Below are 22,314 nucleotides of genomic sequence, written 5' to 3' on the forward strand. Positions count from 1 at the left end.
TACACAAACACACACACACACGCGCAAGAACCAACATTACAAAAACACACACCAACCCACAAAAGTACTTTGACAACCGATTTCTTTGGAATAGGAAAGACAGGACTAAAAACCCTAAAAAAAAAGATCAGAAAATGAATAATCACCAATATACGAACAACAATTTGCTTTGCTACAGGAATTCAGATGGTATAATTTAGTTTTGATTTGTAACTATAATTTAACATAAAACAAAAACAAGCAAGTTTGTACTCTTTAAAAATGCAGTGAAATGATATGATATGAATGAAAGAAGAGGTAATCGATGTCGATGAAAAAATGATAAACTCTTTTTACAAGCATAAAAAATGTTATGAAACACGGATTAAGGGAAGAATACTTTTTTAAAAAGGAATATTTTTTTATATATGTACATATATATAAATATTTACAAAAGGAAAACTAAATGAAAGAAAGGGAAAAACGTTTTTAGCGGTACAAACATGAGTACAAATCAATTTTTATTATTTTCTAATACATTAATTTTTTTTGTCTATTATGAGAGGGGAGTTTTTACCTATCGGAAGATTTCTTTAGGCATATACATAAAATGAAGCGAAGTTGTTTTTTCTTCAATTGTTAGGCGCGTGAAAATTAAAGAGCGAGACAGCAGCAGCCAAGAGAGGAACAGTTGATCAATGAGACATTCTATTAAAGCGAAGATTATCGAAGGATTATCAATGGGGATAACGATATAAAGCGAGTTTAACCATAAGTCGAGCTGGACAACCGAAAACCCAGGAGCAGAAACAGCAAACATAGAGCAGAAAGAAGCAGAAGAACAGACAGAGAACCGTAAGAAGCACAGAGAAAGCAAGAAGAAAGCAGAGCAAATAGCCCAAAAAGCCAAGCCGCCACTCACACAGTGAATAAAGAAAGAGAATATAACGAATAATTGAAAATCGCAAGTAATAAGTACGTAATTTAAACGAAGAGGATTGAGCAATCCTCGAAAAGATAAAACAGCACAAGTTTAATCAATTCAAATTGGGGGTTCATTTTTTTTTAAGTTTCAAAAAGACGCAATTGGACGCAAAATCAGCTAAAATCCAGAGCAGACGGAAAAGTTAGTCAGACAAGCAGACAGACAGAAAAGATCGAAAAGGAAAAACTAAAAACCAACTCACCCTGAAATACGACACGAAAAACCACTAACTAAAATTTGAAATCAAACGCAGAACGCATGAAATGAAACAGTAGAACGCGTGGAAAACGCATGCGATTCGCAACAACTAAATGTTCAAGAAATCAACAGAAAGCGAGTAAAACAAAAATCGTAAACTGAAAACTAACTAAACTAAACCGAAACCGAAACTGAATATAAAACATTTTTGAGAAGAGAAAACATGAAATAAAACTTTCAACATTTACTATATATTTTTAGCATTTAAGATCCAAAAATGGAAAATAATAAAAACCTATTGTGTCAGCAGTAAGAAAAATGTACTAAAAAAGTTTACACATACAAAACACACATTTAAAAAAAAAAACAAAAATCTAACAAAATGAAACCCAAAAAAAAAGCGATAAACATTAACTAAAAACACCCAACAACCGAAGGGAAAATGACCCCAAAGTTTTGAGAATACACACACCACAAACACTAAATTCTTTATGTAAAATTCGATATGGAAACCCCTATTCGTATTGTAAATGTACAATAGCAACCACGCAACATCAAAGTGCATGAAAATGATGTATGATGTAGACAACGCATTGGAACGAAACGAAAACAGAAATGAGGATAGAACGGAGAGGAAAAGGAGAGCAAACGAAACGAAACGAAACAGAATGGGAGAAAAGCGAAAGCAAAACTACTAGTTCAATGAGTCTCTTTGCCCCCGAACCACTGAGCTTTGTTTGTTTGTTTTTGTACATTTCAAGCATTTTGAATATATATGCATATATATTTAATAGTCCTTATTTAATATTATTCGTATATATACCTATATATTTATATATATACTATATACATTTTTTTATTGTTTCGATTTGTAATAGATTATATACGGTAATCAACTGGAGACTGAGCTACAACATATATTTAGTTACCGTTATATTTATTGCAAAGACACACACACCCACACATACACTAACACCACCACCACCACCACCCTCTCCCCCCATTCACACAAACATGCAAAACACACACACCCATTCACCAGCCACATGCAACATGCAACAGCAACTATATCCTATAACCAAAATCTAACTAAAAACCGTAATCTATGAAACATAACCATGCATAACTCTATATAAATTATAAATCGATAAACCTGGCATTGCGTAGTCCGTTTATTGCATTTTATTTGGCATATTGAAAAATGATTTCCGATTGATATCGTACTACCCATATGGGAATCAATCTGCGATTCCCGCTTATTTACTTTGATTATTTTATAATTTTGTTGTTGTGTATATCATTTTGCCGCCCTCGTCAGCCAACCAAACACTCCACTCCCATATTCCTATGTCCCCATCCATAGCCCCCCAAATCCAAATCCAAACCCACATCCAACCAATTCCATTTAATCAGCCCCCCTTCTCGTCCACCCAGCGCCTGGTTTGCCTGTGTGATAGTAGTTTATAATTAAAACCATCCGCTGGGCACCCCAAACAAATCCCCCCCCCTCCTCATGAGTCCTTAAGCAGCCCCCATTCACCGGAACCCCAACCCCCACACATAATTTTTTCAATTTTTGAACGGCGAGCAAACTATATAGAAACCACTTTACACATAATAAACTAAAGCTTAAAACAAAAAAAACATAAAATTAAAGATGAAAACTTACAAAAAAATACCACTATTTTTACATTAATTATGTTTAAATTTATCCTTATCTTTACCTAAATTAGTTTAGAGCTTTTTTTTGCGTCGTCTACATTTTACTGTTAAGTTCATTTAATCTACACATAATCTACATGAGGATGATGTGACGACACAGGATGTATCTACATTGTACATTGTATCTACATTACAGAGCTAAAATATCTATAAATATTATAAATATAACAAAAAAAGAGTAAAATATTATTAAAAACACAAAAAAAACAATAATAATTCGTTCCATGGTTTCATTTTATTTTCGTTGTAGTTCAGTATTTTTGATTTTCAGTAATTGGTTTTTCTCTCCTTTCTAAAACGGCTTTGATCCCGAAATCCTATATCCCGATCGTTTCGAGAGGCTTTCGATGTTGTCCCTGTACCAGACATATATTAATGATCCGTAACCCCCTATTCAAACAGTCGTCTAAATTATGAATTTTATGTGAATTTGAGAGGAGCTAAAGCCGTCAGATAAATTCAAATAGCGTGTGAGTACATAGATGTATACCTAACTAACAACACCGATCATATATATGGAGTACACTAAACTAACATAACCTAACGTAAACTAAAATAAAGAATAAATGAATGAATTAACTACCTCAGCTTTGAATATTTCTATAGAAATGTTATTAAATGTATTTGAAAAGCGTAAGAGATATACAAATGCAAGATGCCGCCAGATCGAAAGATAGTAAATAAAAAGAAGGAAAGATGAAACAAAACAATGTCAAAGAATGTCAAACAAGTTTTAGAGCTGCATTTATATAGTATCAGATCGATAAGGAACATAGTAACAAAATCGAAAAACAAAACCAAAAAATATATTAAGTGTACGTTTTGCATATTCCTATATAGTTAACTAAACGTAAAAACAAGATGGGTAAACATGAATACTACTATAACAATAATTTTGCGTCCATTTTTGTTGTTTCCTATACAAGAAAAAATTAAACAAAAACAAACCAAAAAAAAAAAATAAAAGTCAAACAAATAAATCACAAAAATAGGATGAAAATAAAACTATATTCCCAATTACCATGTATTACTTACTGTCTTTTAACCGCAAGGAAAACGCTATCACAATCGGTACACGATAACCAATATACTATACACATATAAAAAATATCCACTCTGTGTATGTTTTGTATCTGCCATGGAATATGTACCCGGAAGTAAGCTAGATAACCACGTAAAGGCCATAGGACTCGATGTCTAGATGTGTCGTCATAGTTTAGAGGCCCCAGTATTTACTAGCGAGTACTTTGCATTTGTTCGCCTTTACTTTTACTTTTACCTTTACCTTTACCCCTATCCAAGCTATCATACCAAATTCTTTATTTGATTGCCATACCCCTCAGCACTCCCAAAACTCCTAGTATTCTGGCCAATCCCAGGGTGCTGATTCAAAAACTAGATATACATAGGTGTATACATAACATACTAATCTGCGTAAGATGTTTTCCCCATTTCGGTGTAACTAAATGTTAATATTGCTAGCGCTCAATACGAAATTACCGTATACAAGACCCACATACAGCAAATAAAAAGACACAAAAGCTTACTAAATTGTATCCCAAAGCCAAGGAAAATATTAGAAAACCAGATATACAACTAACTCGATTACAATTTTGTGAACATGTGAAAACAAATCGAAAAGAAATTTACTCAATAAATGATTTTTCGTATATATGAAATGCATTATGAATGAAGTTTTCCAATTCCCTTTTCAGCAACGGTTAAAAATTAAAAATACGATATTTTCGAACTGTTTTTTTCCCCATAACTTGACCAAAAAGGAGGCACGACTAAAATGGGCTGCTAATGAACATAGCTAACTATGCCTATCACCACTTTTATGATTTTCGGAAAAACAAATTTTAACAAATTTTTGCATTTGCGTTTTTTTGCATCAAAATTTGCGAAAAATGGCAAAAAATTAGAATTTACTATTTTGAATACAGGTCGATTGAAAATTTTGTTACGAATTCAACGGTGTATGACATTCTAGTTTTGGACCACTATTTTTATTGCTATCGCAAGAATACTGATAATTTTTATCGCAAAAAAACAAAAAAAAAATGTTGTCCAAAATCGGATATTTTTGAACGGGGTTTTCGCCATAACTTGGTCAAAAAAGGAAGCACAGCTAAAATAAAGACTGTTTTGTGCTGCTAATGAACATAGCTAACTATGCCTATCACCACTTTTATCATTTTTGGAATATCAAATTTTAACAAATTTTTGCATTTTTTTTAAGGGGTACCCCCATCAAAATTTGCGAAAAATGGCAAAAAATTAGAATTTACTATTTTGAATACAGGTCGATTGAAAATTTTGTTACGAATTCAACGGTGTATGACATTCTAGTTTTGAACCACTATTTTTATTGCTATCGCAAGAATACTGCTAATTTTTATCGCAAAAAAACAAAAAAAAAATGTTGTCCAAAATCTGATATTTTTGAACGGGGTTTTCGCCATAACTTGGTCAAAAAAGGAAGCACAGCTAAAAAAAAGACTGTTTTGTGCTGCTAATGAACATAGCTAACTATGCCTATCACCACTTTTATGATTTTTGGAATATCAAATTTTAACAAATTTTTGCATTTTTTTTAAGGGGTACCCCCATCAAAATTTGCGAAAAATGGCAAAAAATTAGAATTTACTATTTTGAATACAGGTCGATTGGAAATTTTGTTACGAATTCAACGGTGTATGACATTCTAGTTTTGGACCACTATTTTTATTGCTATCGCAAGAATACTGATAATTTTTATCGCAAAAAAACAAAAAAAAAATGTTGTCCAAAATCGGATATTTTTGAACGGGGTTTTCGCCATAACTTGGTCAAAAAAGGAAGCACAGCTAAAATAAAGACTGTTTTGTGCTGCTAATGAACATAGCTAACTATGCCTATCACCACTTTTATGATTTTTGGAATATCAAATTTTAACAAATTTTTGCATTTTTTTTAAGGGGTACCCCCATCAAAATTTGCGAAAAATGGCAAAAAATTTGAATTTACTTTTTTGAATACAGGTCGATTGGAAATTTTGTTACGAATTCAACAGTGTATGACATTCTAGTTTTGGACCACTATTTTTATTGCTATCGCAAGAATACTGATAATTTTTATCGCAAAAAAACAAAAAAAAAATGTTGTCCAAAATCGGATATTTTTGAACGGGGTTTTCGCCATAACTTGGTCAAAAAAGGAAGCACAGCTAAAATAAAGACTGTTTTGTGCTGCTAATGAACATAGCTAACTATGCCTATCACCACTTTTATGATTTTTGGAATATCAAATTTTAACAAATTTTTGCATTTTTTTAAGGGGTACCCCCATCAAAATTTGCGAAAAATGGCAAAAAATTAGAATTTACTATTTTGAATACAGGTCGATTGAAAATTTTGTTACGAATTCAACGGTGTATGACATTCTAGTTTTGGACCACTATTTTTATTGCTATCGCAAGAATACTGATAATTTTTATCGCAAAAAAACAAAAAAAAAATGTTGTCCAAAATCGGATATTTTTGAACGGGGTTTTCGCCATAACTTGGTCAAAAAAGGAAGCACAGCTAAAAAAAAGACTGTTTTGTGCTGCTAATGAACATAGCTAACTATGCCTATCACCACTTTTATGATTTTTGGAATATCAAATTTTAACAAATTTTTGCATTTTTTTTAAGGGGTACCCCCATCAAAATTTGCGAAAAATGGCAAAAAATTTGAATTTACTATTTTGAATACAGGTCGATTGGAAATTTTGTTACGAATTCAACGGTGTATGACATTCTAGTTTTGGACCACTATTTTTATTGCTATCGCAAGAATACTGATAATTTTTATCGCAAAAAAACAAAAAAAAAATGTTGTCCAAAATCGGATATTTTTGAACGGGGTTTTCGCCATAACTTGGTCAAAAAAGGAAGCACAGCTAAAATAAAGACTGTTTTGTGCTGCTAATGAACATAGCTAACTATGCCTATCACCACTTTTATGATTTTTGGAATATCAAATTTTAACAAATTTTTGCATTTTTTTTGAGGGGTACCCCCATCAAAATTTGCGAAAAATAGCAAAAAATTAGAATTTACTATTTTGAATACAGGTCGATTGAAAATTTTGTTACGAATTCAACGGTGTATGACATTCTAGTTTTGAACCACTATTTTTATTGCTATCGCAAGAATACTGATAATTTTTATCGCAAAAAAACAAAAAAAAATGTTGTCCAAAATCGGATATTTTTGAACGGGTTTTTCGCCATAACTTGGTCAAAAAAGGAAGCACAGCTAAAATAAAGACTGTTTTGTGCTGCTAATGAACATAGCTAACTATGCCTACCACCACTTTTATGATTTTTGGAATTTCAAATTTTAACAAATTTTTGCATTTTTTTTAAGGGGCAAAAAATTAGAATTTACTATTTTGAATACAGGTCGATTGAAAATTTTGTTACGAATTCAACGGTGTATGACATTCTAGTTTTGAACCACTATTTTTATTGCTATCGCAAGAATACTGCTAATTTTTATCGAAAAAAGAACTATATTTTAAAAAAGAATTGCCAACTAGTCAAAGCAACGCGCAAATTAAAATATTAAAAAATATTGAAAAATACATCAAAAGTATTAAACTTCGGTGTGACCCAGCACTTGCAATATGAAATTAACAATGTCAAAGTCGCGATAAAAAATACTTTTAATGTATCAAAAATATCGATAGAACATAATGCAAGCATTGCAATACCAGAAGTAGTTAAACCTGCGTTTGCTTTTTTATGATAAAACGTCATTTACTGGCTCAAAATATATTAAAAATAGCTAATTGTAAAAGCAATAGTGAGCAACAAAAATACCACAAATGAAATCCGACATCAAGCTGAATATCGATAGTTCACCTAATAAATACCAGTTAAAAATATATATTTATTTTTTCAAGCAACTATCGATAGGCGGTATTTTTGCAGCTTTCATCCCCAAGTCACTGGGCCTCAGAGACCCCCATCACTTTACGAATTTCATTCGCCAAGTGAGCACGCGGCTTCGTCTGATTCTGCAAAAGAAGTTTTTATTCTGTGACTTTTGTGAGAAGTTATCAACTGAAGGTATTGTGCTATTTTCTATATCTACCACATTTCCGAGGCTCTTTTGCTTGACAAAAAAACGAGACGGTGTGCCCCGTACCTGCCATAGATTTTTTTTCCCATTAATTCACGTCACCTTGCGCTAGATTCCCTAGTTATGTAATGTGCTAATTTTTTTATTGTGTCGGTGGTGGTTAAAAGAACGTTTTTTTTTTTATGTTCGACAAGCAGCTCTGGCTTGACTGCAGCGAAAAGAACTCCCTAAATGGGACTTAAAAAAAGCCGAAATGTGCTTACATAACTTTGGCGATAAAATAAATGTGCCGAAATGGTGCTTGCCTTCATCAAACACGTAATAAATTGGGCATTTTGTTGCTCCAATCCAAAGTTCATTTAAAATATCGGAAAATAAAATTGATAGAAGCCACGCTGGATCATTTTCCCCCATCTTTTTTCCTTCATTTTTTTTTTGCAACCACGCTGGAACTGCCAACTTATGCAATTGGCAACGAGTTGGCAGGCCGGTTCGTCGGTGCGAAAAATGTTGCACATCAATTGCTATATTATTTGAAAGAGAATTGCACTGCTCTAGAGTCAAATTGACCTGCATTTGCACTGATATACTATTGTATAGACTAAATGCGGGTTATTCTATAGTAAAAAGCGTGGCAATTGATTGTTCTAACGCCCAGTCACACTCATGCACACATTTGCGAATAAATTCCATGTGCCACTAGCGCCCTCTCGCTCACTCCCATGACAGACACCAGCTGCGCGTGCAAGTACTTAGCGGGTGTGTGTGTGTGTGAGGAAGAGAGAGAGAGAGAGAGAGTTGCTTTTTATGTCTTAAGAGCAATGTAACTATCTCTCTTTGGTCGCCCTACCTTTCTCTTCTGACCTGCTTTCTTTTATTAAAGGTAAAAAGTTCTGACAAAAAAACGGGTTTCCCCAGTTTTCTCATTTCTTCTATTATTATTCTATTCCCATACATATTAACCCCTTGTGACGTAAATCGTTAATGTGCGTCTAGTATTCATGTGATTTAATGTTTATTGTGGACCTTTGTGTGGCCTTTTAGTGCGATTTTGCTCGTATTCGAGATTAGTGTTCATTATTACATAGCCCTGGCTAATCACATCACATTTCCATTTCTCGCCCAGTCGGCGAAAATTTTTATGTGTGATTTTACAGCCGTTCCACACCCTTTTTTTTATTGTCTTGGAAATCCGATTCATCGCACACTAAGCAATAAATAAATAAAAACTTGTCCGTCGTTTAATTTTGTCAATTAGGCATTTTTGCAGCAACTCCGCCACTGCACTTTTTACGCTCTCTTTTTTTTTGTGGGCAGGTGGTCCGCTCTCTCTTTTCTTTTTTATGTAATTTGTGATTTTTTGTGATAACGGGACCTTGAAAAAGCGTCGTAGACACTTATATAAATAACTGTATTAGCAACAGTGTTTATCTAATCGCTTCACGCATTTTTTTCGAGCTGCCGCCCTTCTTCCGCCTGCGCGAAAGAGATGACGCGAGAGAGAGCGAGAGAGCCGCAGGCGGACGTCAGAAAGCAAAGTCACATGCTACCAGTGTTGCCCACCTATCTTTAGAAATAAAGCCAAATGTTATTAATAGCTTAACAAATATATAGCTGCAAACATTTTTATAAAAATTGATAAGAGGTTTTGTATTTGAGTTATATGTTTTTAACAGAATGTTGATGTTTTCTAAACAAGTGCAAGTCTAAAGTACAATTTTCAAAGTTGAATCTCAAATAATACCCAGTTTTGTTGAAGCACTAACATCCTATACATTTGTAGAGAGATATATATTTGGGTGTCACAAAAGTATACACTTTGTTTTTATTCAGAGTCCTTGATGTAAATGTACATGTTATTTGTATTTAGAAATCTGGCCAAAAACTAGCTAAACGGACAGCTTTGTCTGCTTTGCAGCTGACTTGTCGGCTCTTTGCCAAATGTAAATGTGCGTACATTCTTTTTGGCAATCGTTTAGAAAGCGCTGTGGGAAACCTCGAAAGGGGTAAATGAAAAACAATTGGCCATATATGCATTTTTTGGCAGTGGCAAAAACGAAACAAAAAGTGTTTTAATGAGTACAAGTTTGTGGTACAAGACTTCCTCTTATGCAACAACGGCATTGAATTCTTGAATTCTCAGCACTGATAAGCGGCGATCTCTCGTCCTCTCTCGCTCGCAGATGTGCTGTTGCCAACCGCTAGTTGGTTCTCGGCTCTCCGAATTTTGCACACTTGCATATGCATAGAGAGGGAGGGAACGAGCGCGCTCTCCCCTTCTCTCGCTCATCTGTTGCTGAACTTGACGATGACGGCGACTGCGACGCCGACGCAGGCAGAGCAGGCTAGCTGGCAGATTTCGGCAAACGGAACTTTCACAAGCAATTCAGTTGCCGTCCGGTTCAGACTTCTGACTTCCAAGGAATAAGGATAAATTTTTTTCGGTTTTGTGCTGTGATATAGAAACACAAATACAAATAGTACGTATGGCAAACAAATTGGAAATCAATTATCGAATCGAATCGAGCCATAGCCCATTTACGAAATACGCGTGTGATTCTTAATGCTTTTATTTTATTTTTGTTTTTTAATCAAACCCAACCTGAGCAATGAAAGAAAATCTGCCTGGTTATGTAAAACAACAAAAGAGTTGAACTTGAACAATTTTTTTCTGGTGTGTGGTGGTCTTACGCAATCAATAACAATGAATTAAGAATAAACTAAACCCTGGATTGTGGATACTACTACAACTGCTTAGCCTTCGTAGAAGCTTTCCACGTGCAACTGTAGAATTTTTCCAGCTGAGGCTATTACATCACGAGCCCTCCAGCACGGCTCTCTACGGCCGAAGAAAAAGCTTCACTCTCTTTCCAGCCAATCAAAAGTTTAACACGATTAGATAACGGTTGTTATTTCAAAGAAAGAGAACAGAAGAGAAACAATGCCAAAGCACAGTTCTCTTGCCAAGTGTGTTACATAAAACCCTTGTCAATGAAATGCTAATTTAATTTCGTTAAAATATAATTTAAACCACACGGCTAACGCAGAGCGGCGGCTGCTCTTGAAAGTCTAAAATTAACGAAGCGTGCTTCAATGGCAAATGCCGTCTGCCAAAAAAAAAAAAACTGAAAGCCAAAAAAGAATTTTGGCCCCTATAGCCATCTTGCTCACACCCACACAAATGCCCATATACACTGGCTTTTTCCATTGAACTTTTTCAATTCAATTTTTTTTTTGTGTGGTGTGGCAATTATGCAATACCAAAGTAAAGACTCAATGAAAACCAGTAAACTTAGGTTCTATTCAGCTAGAACTGAATTTCATTTATGCCATGATCTCTAGTTAAAATAAATTGAATAAGTATTTATGCTACGTAATGTCATGTATTTTCCCTAGTTTTGAACTGCAAACTGGTTAGAACTCAATATTCCAACAGTAGTCTTTTCATATATGTAGCTCGATTCAAACCACGTGGCAACCAGCCGACCAATAAAACTTTTCACCTTTTTTTTTTTTTTTTTTTTTGCACAAAACCAGTTTTACCGGCAACTGCCAACACGCATACTAACACACCAAATCGCTGATGTTTCTATAAACCATCGAATATTAACCCTCTTTAGTCTTAAGTTTAAGTTACCATTTACACTAACCCATTATTTACTGCATGTTTTACCATTTTCGCGTTTAGTTTTAAGTTTCATTTGTCGCTAAAACCTTTTTATTTAACCCCCAAAAGTGTTTTGTAACCATTTGTAGTGCTGTTTCAAAAACAAAAAAAAAGTGCATGTTTTTCGGTTTCGGTTTATAATTTGGAACATTGACAATTTTCACATTTTCATTTGGCTTTGGGCTATTCTTATATTGTGCCTTCTGCACCTGTGTAAAGAAAGTGAATCGTACATCCACCATACAAAATACCGTATATCGTAACCATTATGCAACGCATGGGTATATCAAGCACCATCACCCGCATGCCATGGGGATATATCAGCATCCATAACGTCACAGAGGTATATTATCATCGGTATCACCAAGTGTCAACATCACCATCAGCGATGACGGAACTGTCGAGATTAATCAGAGTTTTGGCCAATTGCGCGATGTGTTTACAGCAAAATGGGCAAGGATTTCGATGCTGTTGGATTCGTCAAGGATTTCGCTGCCGGAGGCATCTCCGCAGCCGTCTCCAAGACTGCCGTCGCCCCCATTGAGCGTGTGAAACTGCTCCTGCAGGTTCAGCACATCTCGAAACAAATCAGCCCCGACAAGCAGTACAAGGGCATGGTTGATTGCTTTATCCGCATTCCAAAGGAGCAGGGATTCTCGTCCTTCTGGCGCGGCAACTTGGCCAACGTCATCAGATACTTCCCAACCCAGGCTCTGAACTTTGCCTTCAAGGACAAGTACAAGCAGGTGAGACTTACTTCACAAGCTGCACCTCGGCAATGCGAGCGGAAATAACTAACGCTCCTGATTGTTATTATGCAACTTAGGTCTTCCTGGGTGGCGTGGACAAGAACACCCAGTTCTGGCGCTACTTCGCCGGCAACTTGGCCTCCGGTGGTGCCGCTGGTGCTACCTCTCTGTGCTTTGTCTACCCCTTGGACTTTGCCCGTACTCGGTATGTTGCAATATTTGCAAAGAGGAATGCCCGATGAACTAACGAAATGCTTTCACTTGAATTACAGCTTGGCTGCTGATACTGGCAAGGGTGGTCAGCGTGAATTCACCGGTCTGGGCAACTGCTTGACCAAGATCTTCAAGAGCGACGGCATCGTTGGATTGTACCGTGGTTTCGGAGTGTCCGTGCAGGGCATCATCATCTACCGTGCCGCCTACTTCGGCTTCTACGATACCGCTCGCGGTATGCTGCCCGACCCCAAGAACACACCCATCTACATCAGCTGGGCCATCGCCCAGGTTGTGACAACCGTCGCTGGCATCGTGTCCTATCCCTTCGATACCGTGCGTCGTCGCATGATGATGCAGTCTGGTCGCAAGGCCACCGAGGTCATCTACAAGAACACACTGCACTGCTGGGGCACCATCGCCAAGCAGGAGGGCACCGGTGCCTTCTTCAAGGGCGCCTTCTCCAACATTCTCAGAGGCACTGGTGGCGCTTTCGTGCTTGTGTTGTACGATGAGATCAAGAAGGTCTTGTAAATTAAATTATTAAATTATTCAAACAAGCAAAATACAACAACATACAACAACAAAACAAGTAAAACTAAACACTACCAGCTAATTATATTAGATAACTGAATGAGAAAAGCTAAAACAACAGCAATAGCAACAGCAAATGCTAAGTTTGATCTGCAACCAACACCCCTTACCAAGAACAACGGCAAGCAATAACAGCAAGAACCCTTCCTCCCTCCCTCTGATATAATTATGAAATTATATTATTTATAAAAACTGGGAACTAATTTACGGAACGATGGCCAGCGTCAATAGAACAACAAAACAGCAAACAGCAATGCTCGGGGCAGAGAGCGGATACGACTCAGCTCATGAGACTAGACCCACTACACTGAATGACGAACGAACATAGCGACGATATTGATTAGTATTGTTAAGTTTGGGTTAGGCTATTTACTATATACCGCCATGCTGCTGGGTCGCCCCACATCTCCCCAGCCAAATCAGTGTTATCGATCAGATGCAAAGAATCGACACGAAGACCTGTAGATTCTTTCGCCTCCGAAACGACAAACAAACAAACTCAACTTCGGTTGGTTTAAAAATATATAAAAATTGATAAAAATAGTACAATGTTGTGGTTTTCTTTCTGCGCACGTATGTATACTGATCTTTAATATTTTCAATTGAACTCAATCATCGCAATGATGGTATGTATTTTTACTTGAAAAATTATAGTAGCATACTTACACAGACCTTTTGTGCAGTTAATCAATGGGTCTACTTTATAAAAAAAAAACTTCGGCAGGTCGAAGTTAATAGATCCGTTTCGCGGAACTTTTTCTATATCTGTTCTTCAGACATATCCGATTTCTATTCAAGCTAAATCGGGAATAAAACGTTCGTCCATTTTTAAACTGCGAATCAAAGTAAGTCAAGCCAAATACATCGAATGTCAATTTGACGAACGGGCTCACAACGTTGTTAGTCTATCACAGTTCAGATCTCTACGTTGTGACATCAAAATTATAAGTTAAAAAAGTGAAAGTCCGTTTTTATCCTCTTTTACCAACCAACTTTGAAGCTAACTTGAATCGTTTTAAAATCAACAAACAGTAATCCAACATGGGCGATGAAGGCGGTGGCGGCGGACATGGTAAGGGCGACCTCAAGTCCTTTATCATGGACTTCATGATGGGCGGCGTTTCGGCGGCGATAGCCAAGACGGCAGTGGCTCCCATCGAGCGCGTGAAGCTCCTTCTGCAGGTGCAGGAGGTGTCCAAGCAGATCTCGGCAGATCAGCGCTACAAGGGCATAGTCGATTGCTTCATTCGCATTCCCAAGGAGCAGGGATTCTCGTCGTTCTGGCGCGGCAACTTGGCCAACGTAATCCGTTACTTCCCCACCCAGGCTCTGAACTTTGCCTTCAAGGATGTGTACAAATCGGTTAGTTTACGGTACCATCGTTATAATCATGTGTATATAAACAACATCTCCTCACTACAGGTTTTCCTCGGCGGCGTGGACAAGCACAAACAGTTCTGGCGTCACTTTGCAGGAAACTTGGCCTCGGGTGGTGCTGCTGGTGCCACATCTCTGTGCTTCGTTTATCCGCTTGACTTTGCCCGAACCCGGTGAGTTGATTGATAGCCCTAACTAATATAGATCCTCTTATCATTTGCTTTGTCAATATTTATATTTAGCGGGAATTATCTTTATGATTGGGATTCATTTGTTAAAGGGTTTTCATGCGCATATGCACATATACTTTGTGATCGAAAAAGCCATTGTGCTAATGCATAAGTCAGCAGAATAGTTCTTATTTTAGATACTTACAAAGATTGATACAAAAGCTTTGTCAAAAAGGTTATAAATTAATCTGCTACTTCTACTTCCGCCTATAGTTTGGCCGCCGATGTGGGCCAGGGCGGCAATCGGGAGTTCAACGGCCTGATCGATTGCCTGATGAAGGTGATCAAGAGTGACGGACCCATTGGCCTGTACCGTGGATTCATTGTGTCGGTGCAGGGCATCGTCATCTACCGAGCAGCATACTTCGGATTCTATGACACGTGCCGCGACTATCTGCCAAATCCAAAGAACACACCCTTCTACGTGAGCTGGGCGATTGCCCAGGTGGTCACCACCGTTGCCGGCATTGCGTCCTATCCCTTCGACACTGTGCGTCGTCGCATGATGATGCAGTCTGGCCTGAAGAAGTCCGAGATGGTGTACAAGAACACGGCCCACTGCTGGGTTGTGATTGCCAAGCAGGAGGGCATTGGGGCCTTCTTCAAGGGCGCCCTATCGAACATCATTCGCGGCACGGGCGGCGCCCTGGTACTGGCCCTTTACGACGAGATGAAGAAGTACTTTTAGCCGCAATGTGCGGCCGTTTGTGGTGCCGCCATTTGGACGGCAGCCGCAGCAAGTGGCACACCATAGTGACGCCGCACCAGCGGAACCCACCGTTTACCTCTTCCCGGAGGTGGAGGACTTGGTCCCACGAGCCCAGTAAATTAATAATTTGATTTGAAAGATGACCCCAGGGGCTCCTCATTTCAGATTGTGTTCACTTTCGCAGTGGTTGAGAAAATACAAATAATTTATTGAACTTAAATCTTTGAAGCGCTCTTAATTCGTTTTCGTCGCGTTTTTTGTTTTTTGGTGCATGTGTGTATTGATTAGGGTGGGCCACCTTTAACTAGGATCCTATTATCCTTTCAACAAGCTAGTCGTTATATTTAACTATATGTAAAAGGCAAACAAAAATCATATTACTATTGTATGTACTACTTTGTCTCATTTGATTGCAAATCAAATTCAAGATCATTATATGTAAGTCATGAAATGATAAATATTAATGTATTAAGTGGGATGCCCACCCTACTCGTTTTCGTAGATATGGTCTTGTGCGGGTGGATTTAAGACTTAAACGTTAGTTAGCCATTTAAAATAACATTAAAAACACATCAAGTGGAGAAGGGCATTGTGCTTTCCACCGTCGATTTGCATATGTTCTCGCATAAATTAACAACAAAAAACAAAAATACGTTGGCAAAAACAAAATGAAAAATAAAGAGGCAAAATTACAAAGTACTCGATCTGCACTTATTCTGTAAACGATTAGAAATAACTCTAGACTAAGATCCAGTCACTTGAGTTGGCTGCACTTAGTGGGTGGCCCCGGACCTGTGGGCCAGGAACAGGAAGTACGTGCCCGCCGCGTAGGCCAGGAAATTGAAGAGTCCAAACACACCGGCGGCGGTATTCGAGCCGGAACCCATGCCCGTGGCATCCGACCACCTGGCCAGCTGGACAATGAATCCGATGAAGTACAGCAGCGTCAGCACAGCGGTGGTGATCAGCTCCTGTTTGGCAACACACGAAGGGAGTTTGGGTTAGTTCATCTGCTTTAAGCGGTCCGTACCAGCCAGTAGATGCCACTCACCGAGAATATCCAGTTGACGGCCACATTGAGGGCCTCTCGAATGCCCAGGAAATAGGCGGCGATCAGCAGAATGTTGATGATGAACGAGATGACGATCACGAACATGAAGAACGAGGTGGCCGAGGCCAGAGGAGGAGCGGCCAGGGCCATGCAGATGATGCCCAGTACCTGTGAGTAAAAGATATTATATGAGTATGAGTGCTAGGTCTCCAAAGTGACATCTGTCGGATTCAATCGCACATTTCGAGTTTTATTTGCTGCCTATTTGAGGTAAAGATGCAGCTTTAAATATTAGTCACCCCACCCAGATCGTGATCTTTTTCCAATTGAGCGACGCCTCTTCAAGGTCATGATTTGGAATCTGGAGTGGGCATGTCGTGATGTCACCTTCAATTGAATGCACATCAAGTAAATGAAAGGCTGTGCTCAGAATCGAGACTTGTTCCCCAGCAAATTAAGCGGCGAATTCAAAGAATGCCACTGCATAGATACATTCAAAAGGCATCAGATGCTACCATATATATATTTTTTGTGTGTGATTTGTATTTGGAAAGGTGCTCAGAAATAATTAAGAATTCCATTCAACTTGTACCATGCTCATCTCATATTTCAAGCAAACTGAAGTAAGAACATCGCATTTCTATAGATGACTCAATTTATTCGAACTATTCGTAGTCACTTTTGAGACCCTTATCGCATATCAAGCAAATTCGCAGGGCGATTTCGTTAGTTAGGAACCCCAAGATCATAAACTGGATGACAGGTGGTGATGACACACATTCTCCTGCGACGTGGTTGTTGTAAGCAATTAAAAGGCAATGAGCTGTTGGCGACACAACCACAAAATAAGAAATCAAGCAGGTGTGCGCTTCAGTCGACTTGAGCACTGGGTTTTTGGCTAAAACAAAAGGTACACGAAAAGTGAAAGCTGAAAGTTGTAGCCAGGCCAAAAGCGACCTGTTGATAGCAACATGTTGGCTCCATTGTTTTTCGTATTTGCTCTCTGGCAAACAACTAACTACCAGCAGCAGCATATCAAAGGTTGATTGAACTGCCAGCGATTTGTTGATCTTGGATTGCATTTCCACATTTTTTAATGGTGTTCGTATTCTTGATTTGCATTTTTTTTTGTAGCCTTGTGTTCCACAGATTTGCGTCACTTTTCAAAAATAAAAGAGCCAGAGAGAAATTCGTCTGGGAATTATACGAATTTTATCTTTTCTAAACATAATTAATGGCTGGCTTTTTATTTTTATTTTTACTTGTGCGCATACATATATTGAACTGTCGTTCACTTTGGCATATATATACACATATATGTTGACAGTTCTTTATATACACGGTTGACAAGTTTTTATTACCATATATTATAATATAAATCCATGGCAACGATCAGTTTGCCTTGCGGAGCATGAAAAGCCGCGCAGGAGTTGGGTGCATAATTATGTACTTTTCCAGCGGAATCAATGACGCGAAACGCTTGAAACTCTGAAATGGATCTAGTTCTTGGCCTCCGATTATACGGTCTACAGCCTAGCCTCGTCTGAAGTTCAATGGAAGCCACAGAAATTGTGGTGGTCACACGGAAGCAACAATATCCATGCTGAACTGATTCAACAATCTTCAGCCTATACAGAATTCTGCAGGTACAGATACAGATACAGTTCAAGCCAAAGCAGTAAGGTGTCATATTTTACAAATATTTACAAATATACCTACAGAAGTGTGGATCTAAGCTAGGAAATATCTAATATATTGTTCTGTTTATGGTAACCCTAAACTTGATTACCTCATAGAGAAGGGTCAACGCTCTTGTACTGATAACTTTGATGTTGAACTTAAATAACATATCATCGAATTTTCTGTGCATGGGATAAACAATAAAGATAGCAATGATTGTTTAAGGTAGATAAGCCTCAGTTCAGTGGCCCACCGGCAGATACACGTATATATAGATGGGGCTATTAAAATCATATCTATAGAACCCTCCCTTTTTAACAATCTGTTAACAGGGCCAAGACGGAGCTTCAAAGATGAGCTCACTTTTCTGAGCGCCATACGCTTAGTCGGCGTCAATTACCTGAAATGTAGCCAAGCACACAATTAGCAAACGCGTATTTGCAAAGCCATGTGCACTGAGTACAGTGCGTTTCGGAGCTGTAAGGCAAGACGTCTAAAACGGGAATAATGTAACTGAAATTCATTCGTAAACGTATATTAGGGGATTATGTAGAGCACTGCCATCGGCTGGAAGCCAAACAGCCTACGCCAATGGCGCGCACCGTACATGCGACCTTAACCGAATGGATGCCGCAACGATCGATCGCATTCTCGCCAAACCGCCAACAAACACCAGCAACTGTCTGAAGTGACTTTCGGCTCGAATTCCCCGATCGCCACCCCCGCATTTTGTGGTAAAAGTTTCTTGAATGACACCGTATGTGTGTCATAATTTCCGCTTTTGGCGAGAACATTCAAATTCACATCCACGACAGTGCTACAATGTCAAACAATAAGAATGTTGTCGGCAGCTTCCAAAATACATATCTTACGTAATTAGGCTATTATAAAAAATGCCCGAACGTCAGGGACCGCGACCAACAAAACTTAATAATAAATCGTTCTCCTTCCGATGTGCACATATGTACATATACATAGTGGCGTGTGCGTGTGTGTATATAGAGCACTCTTGGCCATGGAATGCATATATGTATGCTCGGGCATCGGCTGAACATGTATAGAGGTAAATTGAGGCAATACTGGGTCCAAAATGCTAATTGCCAGGCCAAAACGATAAGATACGGCCGATAGAGGCGTAATATTTCGGGGGATTATTTTCTTGGTTTGATGCGGGACTGCAGGGCGGCTGAGTAATGGGTCCGTGGGCAAATTAACGATCGGCGGTCAGGTGTCGGGCATCGATTGGCTTATCAGCAGCAGCATGGCTACCGAAAGTGTGGTCGGTCTGCTCCTCGCCGCTCGCACAGCTGGTCGCCACACTATCGCCCACTTTGTTTGGATAACGGGTCGTATGAGTAACGTGCGATGTGCGATGTGCGATTAGCTGTGGCACTCGATATAGTCGAAAAATCGGGCGAAGTGAGTCACGATCGGTTAGCAAACTGCAGTCTGATTCGAGCCACAGTTCCAGTAATATAATCATATACAATTAAGCTCACGAAACAATTATAAAGTCCTAAAATAGATAGCCCTGAAACTGTTCAAGTTATTTATTCAGCGAATTAATACCTCCAAATTGGCGTTTGGGAATCAAGCAGCTGCAATTATGACCCTGTTTTTGTGGCAACGCTCAAGTGGGGCACTTTTCCATATTTAATACTGCACTAAGACTATCAGCAGACTATCGCCTAAGGGTACCGATAAGATTAGTTGCCACAAAAGTATCCCATTTGACCGAAAAAGAAAACCAAATGGCCGTCTTCGACATCAAAGCATTTGAATGACAACTTTTTGGCTTGTATTTCGCCAGGAATCCTATGGAGCAGCAGCCAGAGCGGCCAAGTACTAATTTTCCTTCAGCTAAGTTAGCTAATGCCTGATAATCGCTGACAATCGGCTGTCAGAGCAGAAAATCAATACGTAACTTTATAGGCACTGTTTATTGCGACGGATATCATATCATACCCCTATTTATTCGTTATTGATTTTCCAGTGACAACTGACGAGCGCCTAATAATGCATTTTTTATGTGGGTCTCAGCAGTTGTCGTTATCCTTTGACCTTGCACCGCAAAGCGATTAAGGAAGCGAAGGAATAGAGTAGTTTCACCTGAAACTAACTAACTTTCCACACCTGAGCAGGTGCTGCCAGCAGTTGGGCCACACAAGTGCCCACTCTTGTAATTGCGAGTATCTTGTGTTGGCGTCGCATGCCGATGCATCGCCCACACTGAACTTCACTTTGTCGCGGCTGTGGGAACAAGATCATGGCTTCAAATACCAGGCCAAATACAAGGTGCTACGTCTGTGGATTTCTGCTGGCGAATGCCAGAATGACCACATGGCCACGGAGCTCACATGTTTGCAGTTCCCACAACCCCTATCTTATCCGCCCTCAGTCTAATGAGATCCTGACATACCTACATGCCCACACAAAGGGCAAATGCACACGCCCATTGTTCGGCGTAGTGTATACATATTTGTGTAATTGAGTACACATCGAGGCTCTAGGATTTCCAAAGTCTCAAGATATCTCGATAAAGAATGGTGGCGCAACGCAAACTCTAGATAAAACCGTTCAATTTATGACGATAAGAGCTCTATAGGGAATGGTTATCCAACAATTACTCAAGAAATATTTAAGTTTTTCGTTCTAAAGGAAATACGTTTCGAGGAAATACGATAACACTCAAATTCGTTTAGCATTCAAGTTCCAAACATTGAATGCGAAATAATTGTCGTAGATTATGGTACACTCGCAACATAATCCCATCCTAAATTGTGATTTAAAATGTAAATCTAAAAGCTTAGAAACATCTGAGGTACAGTTGGGAAATTTGGCTTCAGTTGTGCGCAGATTTAAGTGGAAGTGGATTCAATATTTAGAATTGGGGTGTTGCGTTTGAAAATGCAAGTTGGATATCTGCAAATGTAAATGTATCTCAGCTAGGTGTACTCACAAACTCCACGATTTTGATGATGCCCGGCACGGTGCGGAAATAGTCGATGTTCAGGCGGATGGCGCCCCAGAAGCCGCCATCGCCGCCAACTGGCGGTCCGTTCGGCGTCGTTGTTGTTGTTGTTGTGCGCTCGATGTTGACAACGGTCTCGACCATGTTGTTGCTGTTTATAGTTTAGCTTGGCTTGGTTTCAGTTTGGCGGGCACAACAACTATTTTTAAACACTTGTCGCGGTTTTTGTCACAATAAAATAAGATGAAAAAATAAGCACCGCTTTCTATATGTTCGCTGGTCCGTCGGTCGGTCGATCGGCGGCTACTCTATATATCTATATCTGATGTATATGAACGCGCGCTGATTCTCAAGATATTTGTGTAGAGCGGTGTGTGCAGTTTAGTATCTGGTAGTTAGCTGTAGCTATATATCCGTGCGCTGCGCTGCGAGTGCTGGCGGTACGGTACGTTGCTTTGTCCACGGCGGCCGCTGGTCGACTGAACTGAACTGCGAGCTGAACTTGCCGCCGCTGCAGGCTAACGGTTAACCGCACGCCGCTCCGCCCGCTCCGCACTCGCGCACTCACTCGCGCTCTCCCACTCGCACTCACACTCACAGCCGCTCTCCCAGGCGGCCAGCAGGCAGTTAGTGAGTTAGTCAGTTGGCTGGTTAGTTGCGCGCGCCCTTTGACGACGCCCCTGCAACGCCCTGCACTACCCCTCCCCCTCCCCCCTTCAGGTTGCCACTCCCCGCTGCTTGTGGGGCAAACTAGTTTGTTGCGCTTGCGCCGCTGACTCTTTCGCACAATGCACAGTGGGCAGCATCAAACATTTTTAATAACTTTTAAATACTGCAAAATCAATAATTAATGGCAAAGGATTTTGTGTAGTGAAGAGTCTGACTTGCGTCTAGATTGCTCATTAAATTCTCATTCACATTTTATTGAAACCAGTAAAAGGTATACAAAATATCATTAGGTCATAGAAACAACGCGGCGTATGAGTAATATTTTCATATGTACTTGTTATCAGTACCTTGATTATCATTGCGGTCTAACTATCGATTGGAAAGGATTTTTATATCTATTATATTTTAG

The 22,314-nt window shown here is 39.0% G+C and overlaps 3 protein-coding genes across 4 annotated transcripts; 2 read left to right on the top strand and 1 right to left on the bottom strand.

The window, feature by feature from the left end:
- The first annotated feature begins 7,834 nt into the window (after positions 1-7,834).
- On the top strand, positions 7,835-13,764 carry LOC6551394 (ADP,ATP carrier protein). 2 transcript variants are annotated; one of them, XM_015155555.2, is made up of 4 exons: positions 7,835-7,982; positions 12,108-12,408; positions 12,489-12,616; positions 12,684-13,764. In XM_015155555.2, the coding sequence occupies exons 2-4, from the start codon at positions 12,112-12,114 to the stop codon at positions 13,156-13,158; spliced, it is 900 nt and encodes a 299-aa protein (XP_015011041.1). In that variant the 5' UTR covers positions 7,835-7,982; positions 12,108-12,111; the 3' UTR covers positions 13,159-13,764. The 2 variants fall into 2 exon arrangements, with proteins under 2 accessions (XP_015011041.1, XP_001977206.1); XM_001977170.3 differs by lacking the exon at positions 7,835-7,982 and adding an exon at positions 10,342-10,475.
- A 48-nt stretch (positions 13,765-13,812) lies between these two features.
- On the top strand, positions 13,813-15,750 carry LOC6551395 (ADP,ATP carrier protein). The gene is made up of 3 exons (XM_001977171.3): positions 13,813-14,580; positions 14,641-14,768; positions 15,039-15,750. Exons 1-3 carry the CDS (start codon positions 14,260-14,262, stop codon positions 15,511-15,513), a joined length of 924 nt encoding a protein of 307 aa, XP_001977207.1. The 5' UTR covers positions 13,813-14,259; the 3' UTR covers positions 15,514-15,750.
- Positions 15,694-21,752, bottom strand: LOC6551396. Its single transcript, XM_001977172.3, has 3 exons — positions 21,225-21,752; positions 16,586-16,753; positions 15,694-16,505 (listed from the first exon to the last, which is right to left on the bottom strand). Exons 1-3 carry the CDS (start codon positions 21,378-21,380, stop codon positions 16,308-16,310), a joined length of 522 nt encoding a protein of 173 aa, XP_001977208.1. The 5' UTR covers positions 21,381-21,752; the 3' UTR covers positions 15,694-16,307.
- Positions 21,753-22,314: the final 562 nt, after the last annotated feature.

The sequence above is a fragment of the Drosophila erecta genome, unplaced genomic scaffold (genome assembly GCF_003286155.1).
Source record: "Drosophila erecta strain 14021-0224.00,06,07 unplaced genomic scaffold, DereRS2 tig00000279-arrow-arrow-pilon, whole genome shotgun sequence".
Classification (NCBI taxonomy): Eukaryota; Metazoa; Arthropoda; class Insecta; order Diptera; family Drosophilidae; genus Drosophila; species Drosophila erecta.

Bases quoted from the DNA above. Each gene is read 5' to 3' on its own strand.
- LOC6551395 (XM_001977171.3), top strand. From the start codon at position 14,260: ATGGGCGATGAAGGCGGTGGCGGCGGACATGGTAAGGGCGACCTCAAG. The intron at 14,581-14,640 runs GTTAGTTTACGG...TCCTCACTACAG, and splicing joins TCAAGGATGTGTACAAATCG to GTTTTCCTCGGCGGCGTGGA. The intron at 14,769-15,038 runs GTGAGTTGATTG...TTCCGCCTATAG, and splicing joins CTTGACTTTGCCCGAACCCG to TTTGGCCGCCGATGTGGGCC.
- LOC6551394 (XM_015155555.2), top strand. From the start codon at position 12,112: ATGGGCAAGGATTTCGATGCTGTTGGATTCGTCAAGGATTTCGCTGCC. The intron at 12,409-12,488 runs GTGAGACTTACT...TATGCAACTTAG, and splicing joins TCAAGGACAAGTACAAGCAG to GTCTTCCTGGGTGGCGTGGA. The intron at 12,617-12,683 runs GTATGTTGCAAT...CTTGAATTACAG, and splicing joins TTGGACTTTGCCCGTACTCG to CTTGGCTGCTGATACTGGCA.
- LOC6551396 (XM_001977172.3), bottom strand. From the start codon at position 21,380: ATGGTCGAGACCGTTGTCAACATCGAGCGCACAACAACAACAACAACG. The intron at 16,754-21,224 runs GTGAGTACACCT...TTTTACTCACAG, and splicing joins TCATCAAAATCGTGGAGTTT to GTACTGGGCATCATCTGCAT. The intron at 16,506-16,585 runs GTGAGTGGCATC...GTTGCCAAACAG, and splicing joins CCGTCAACTGGATATTCTCG to GAGCTGATCACCACCGCTGT.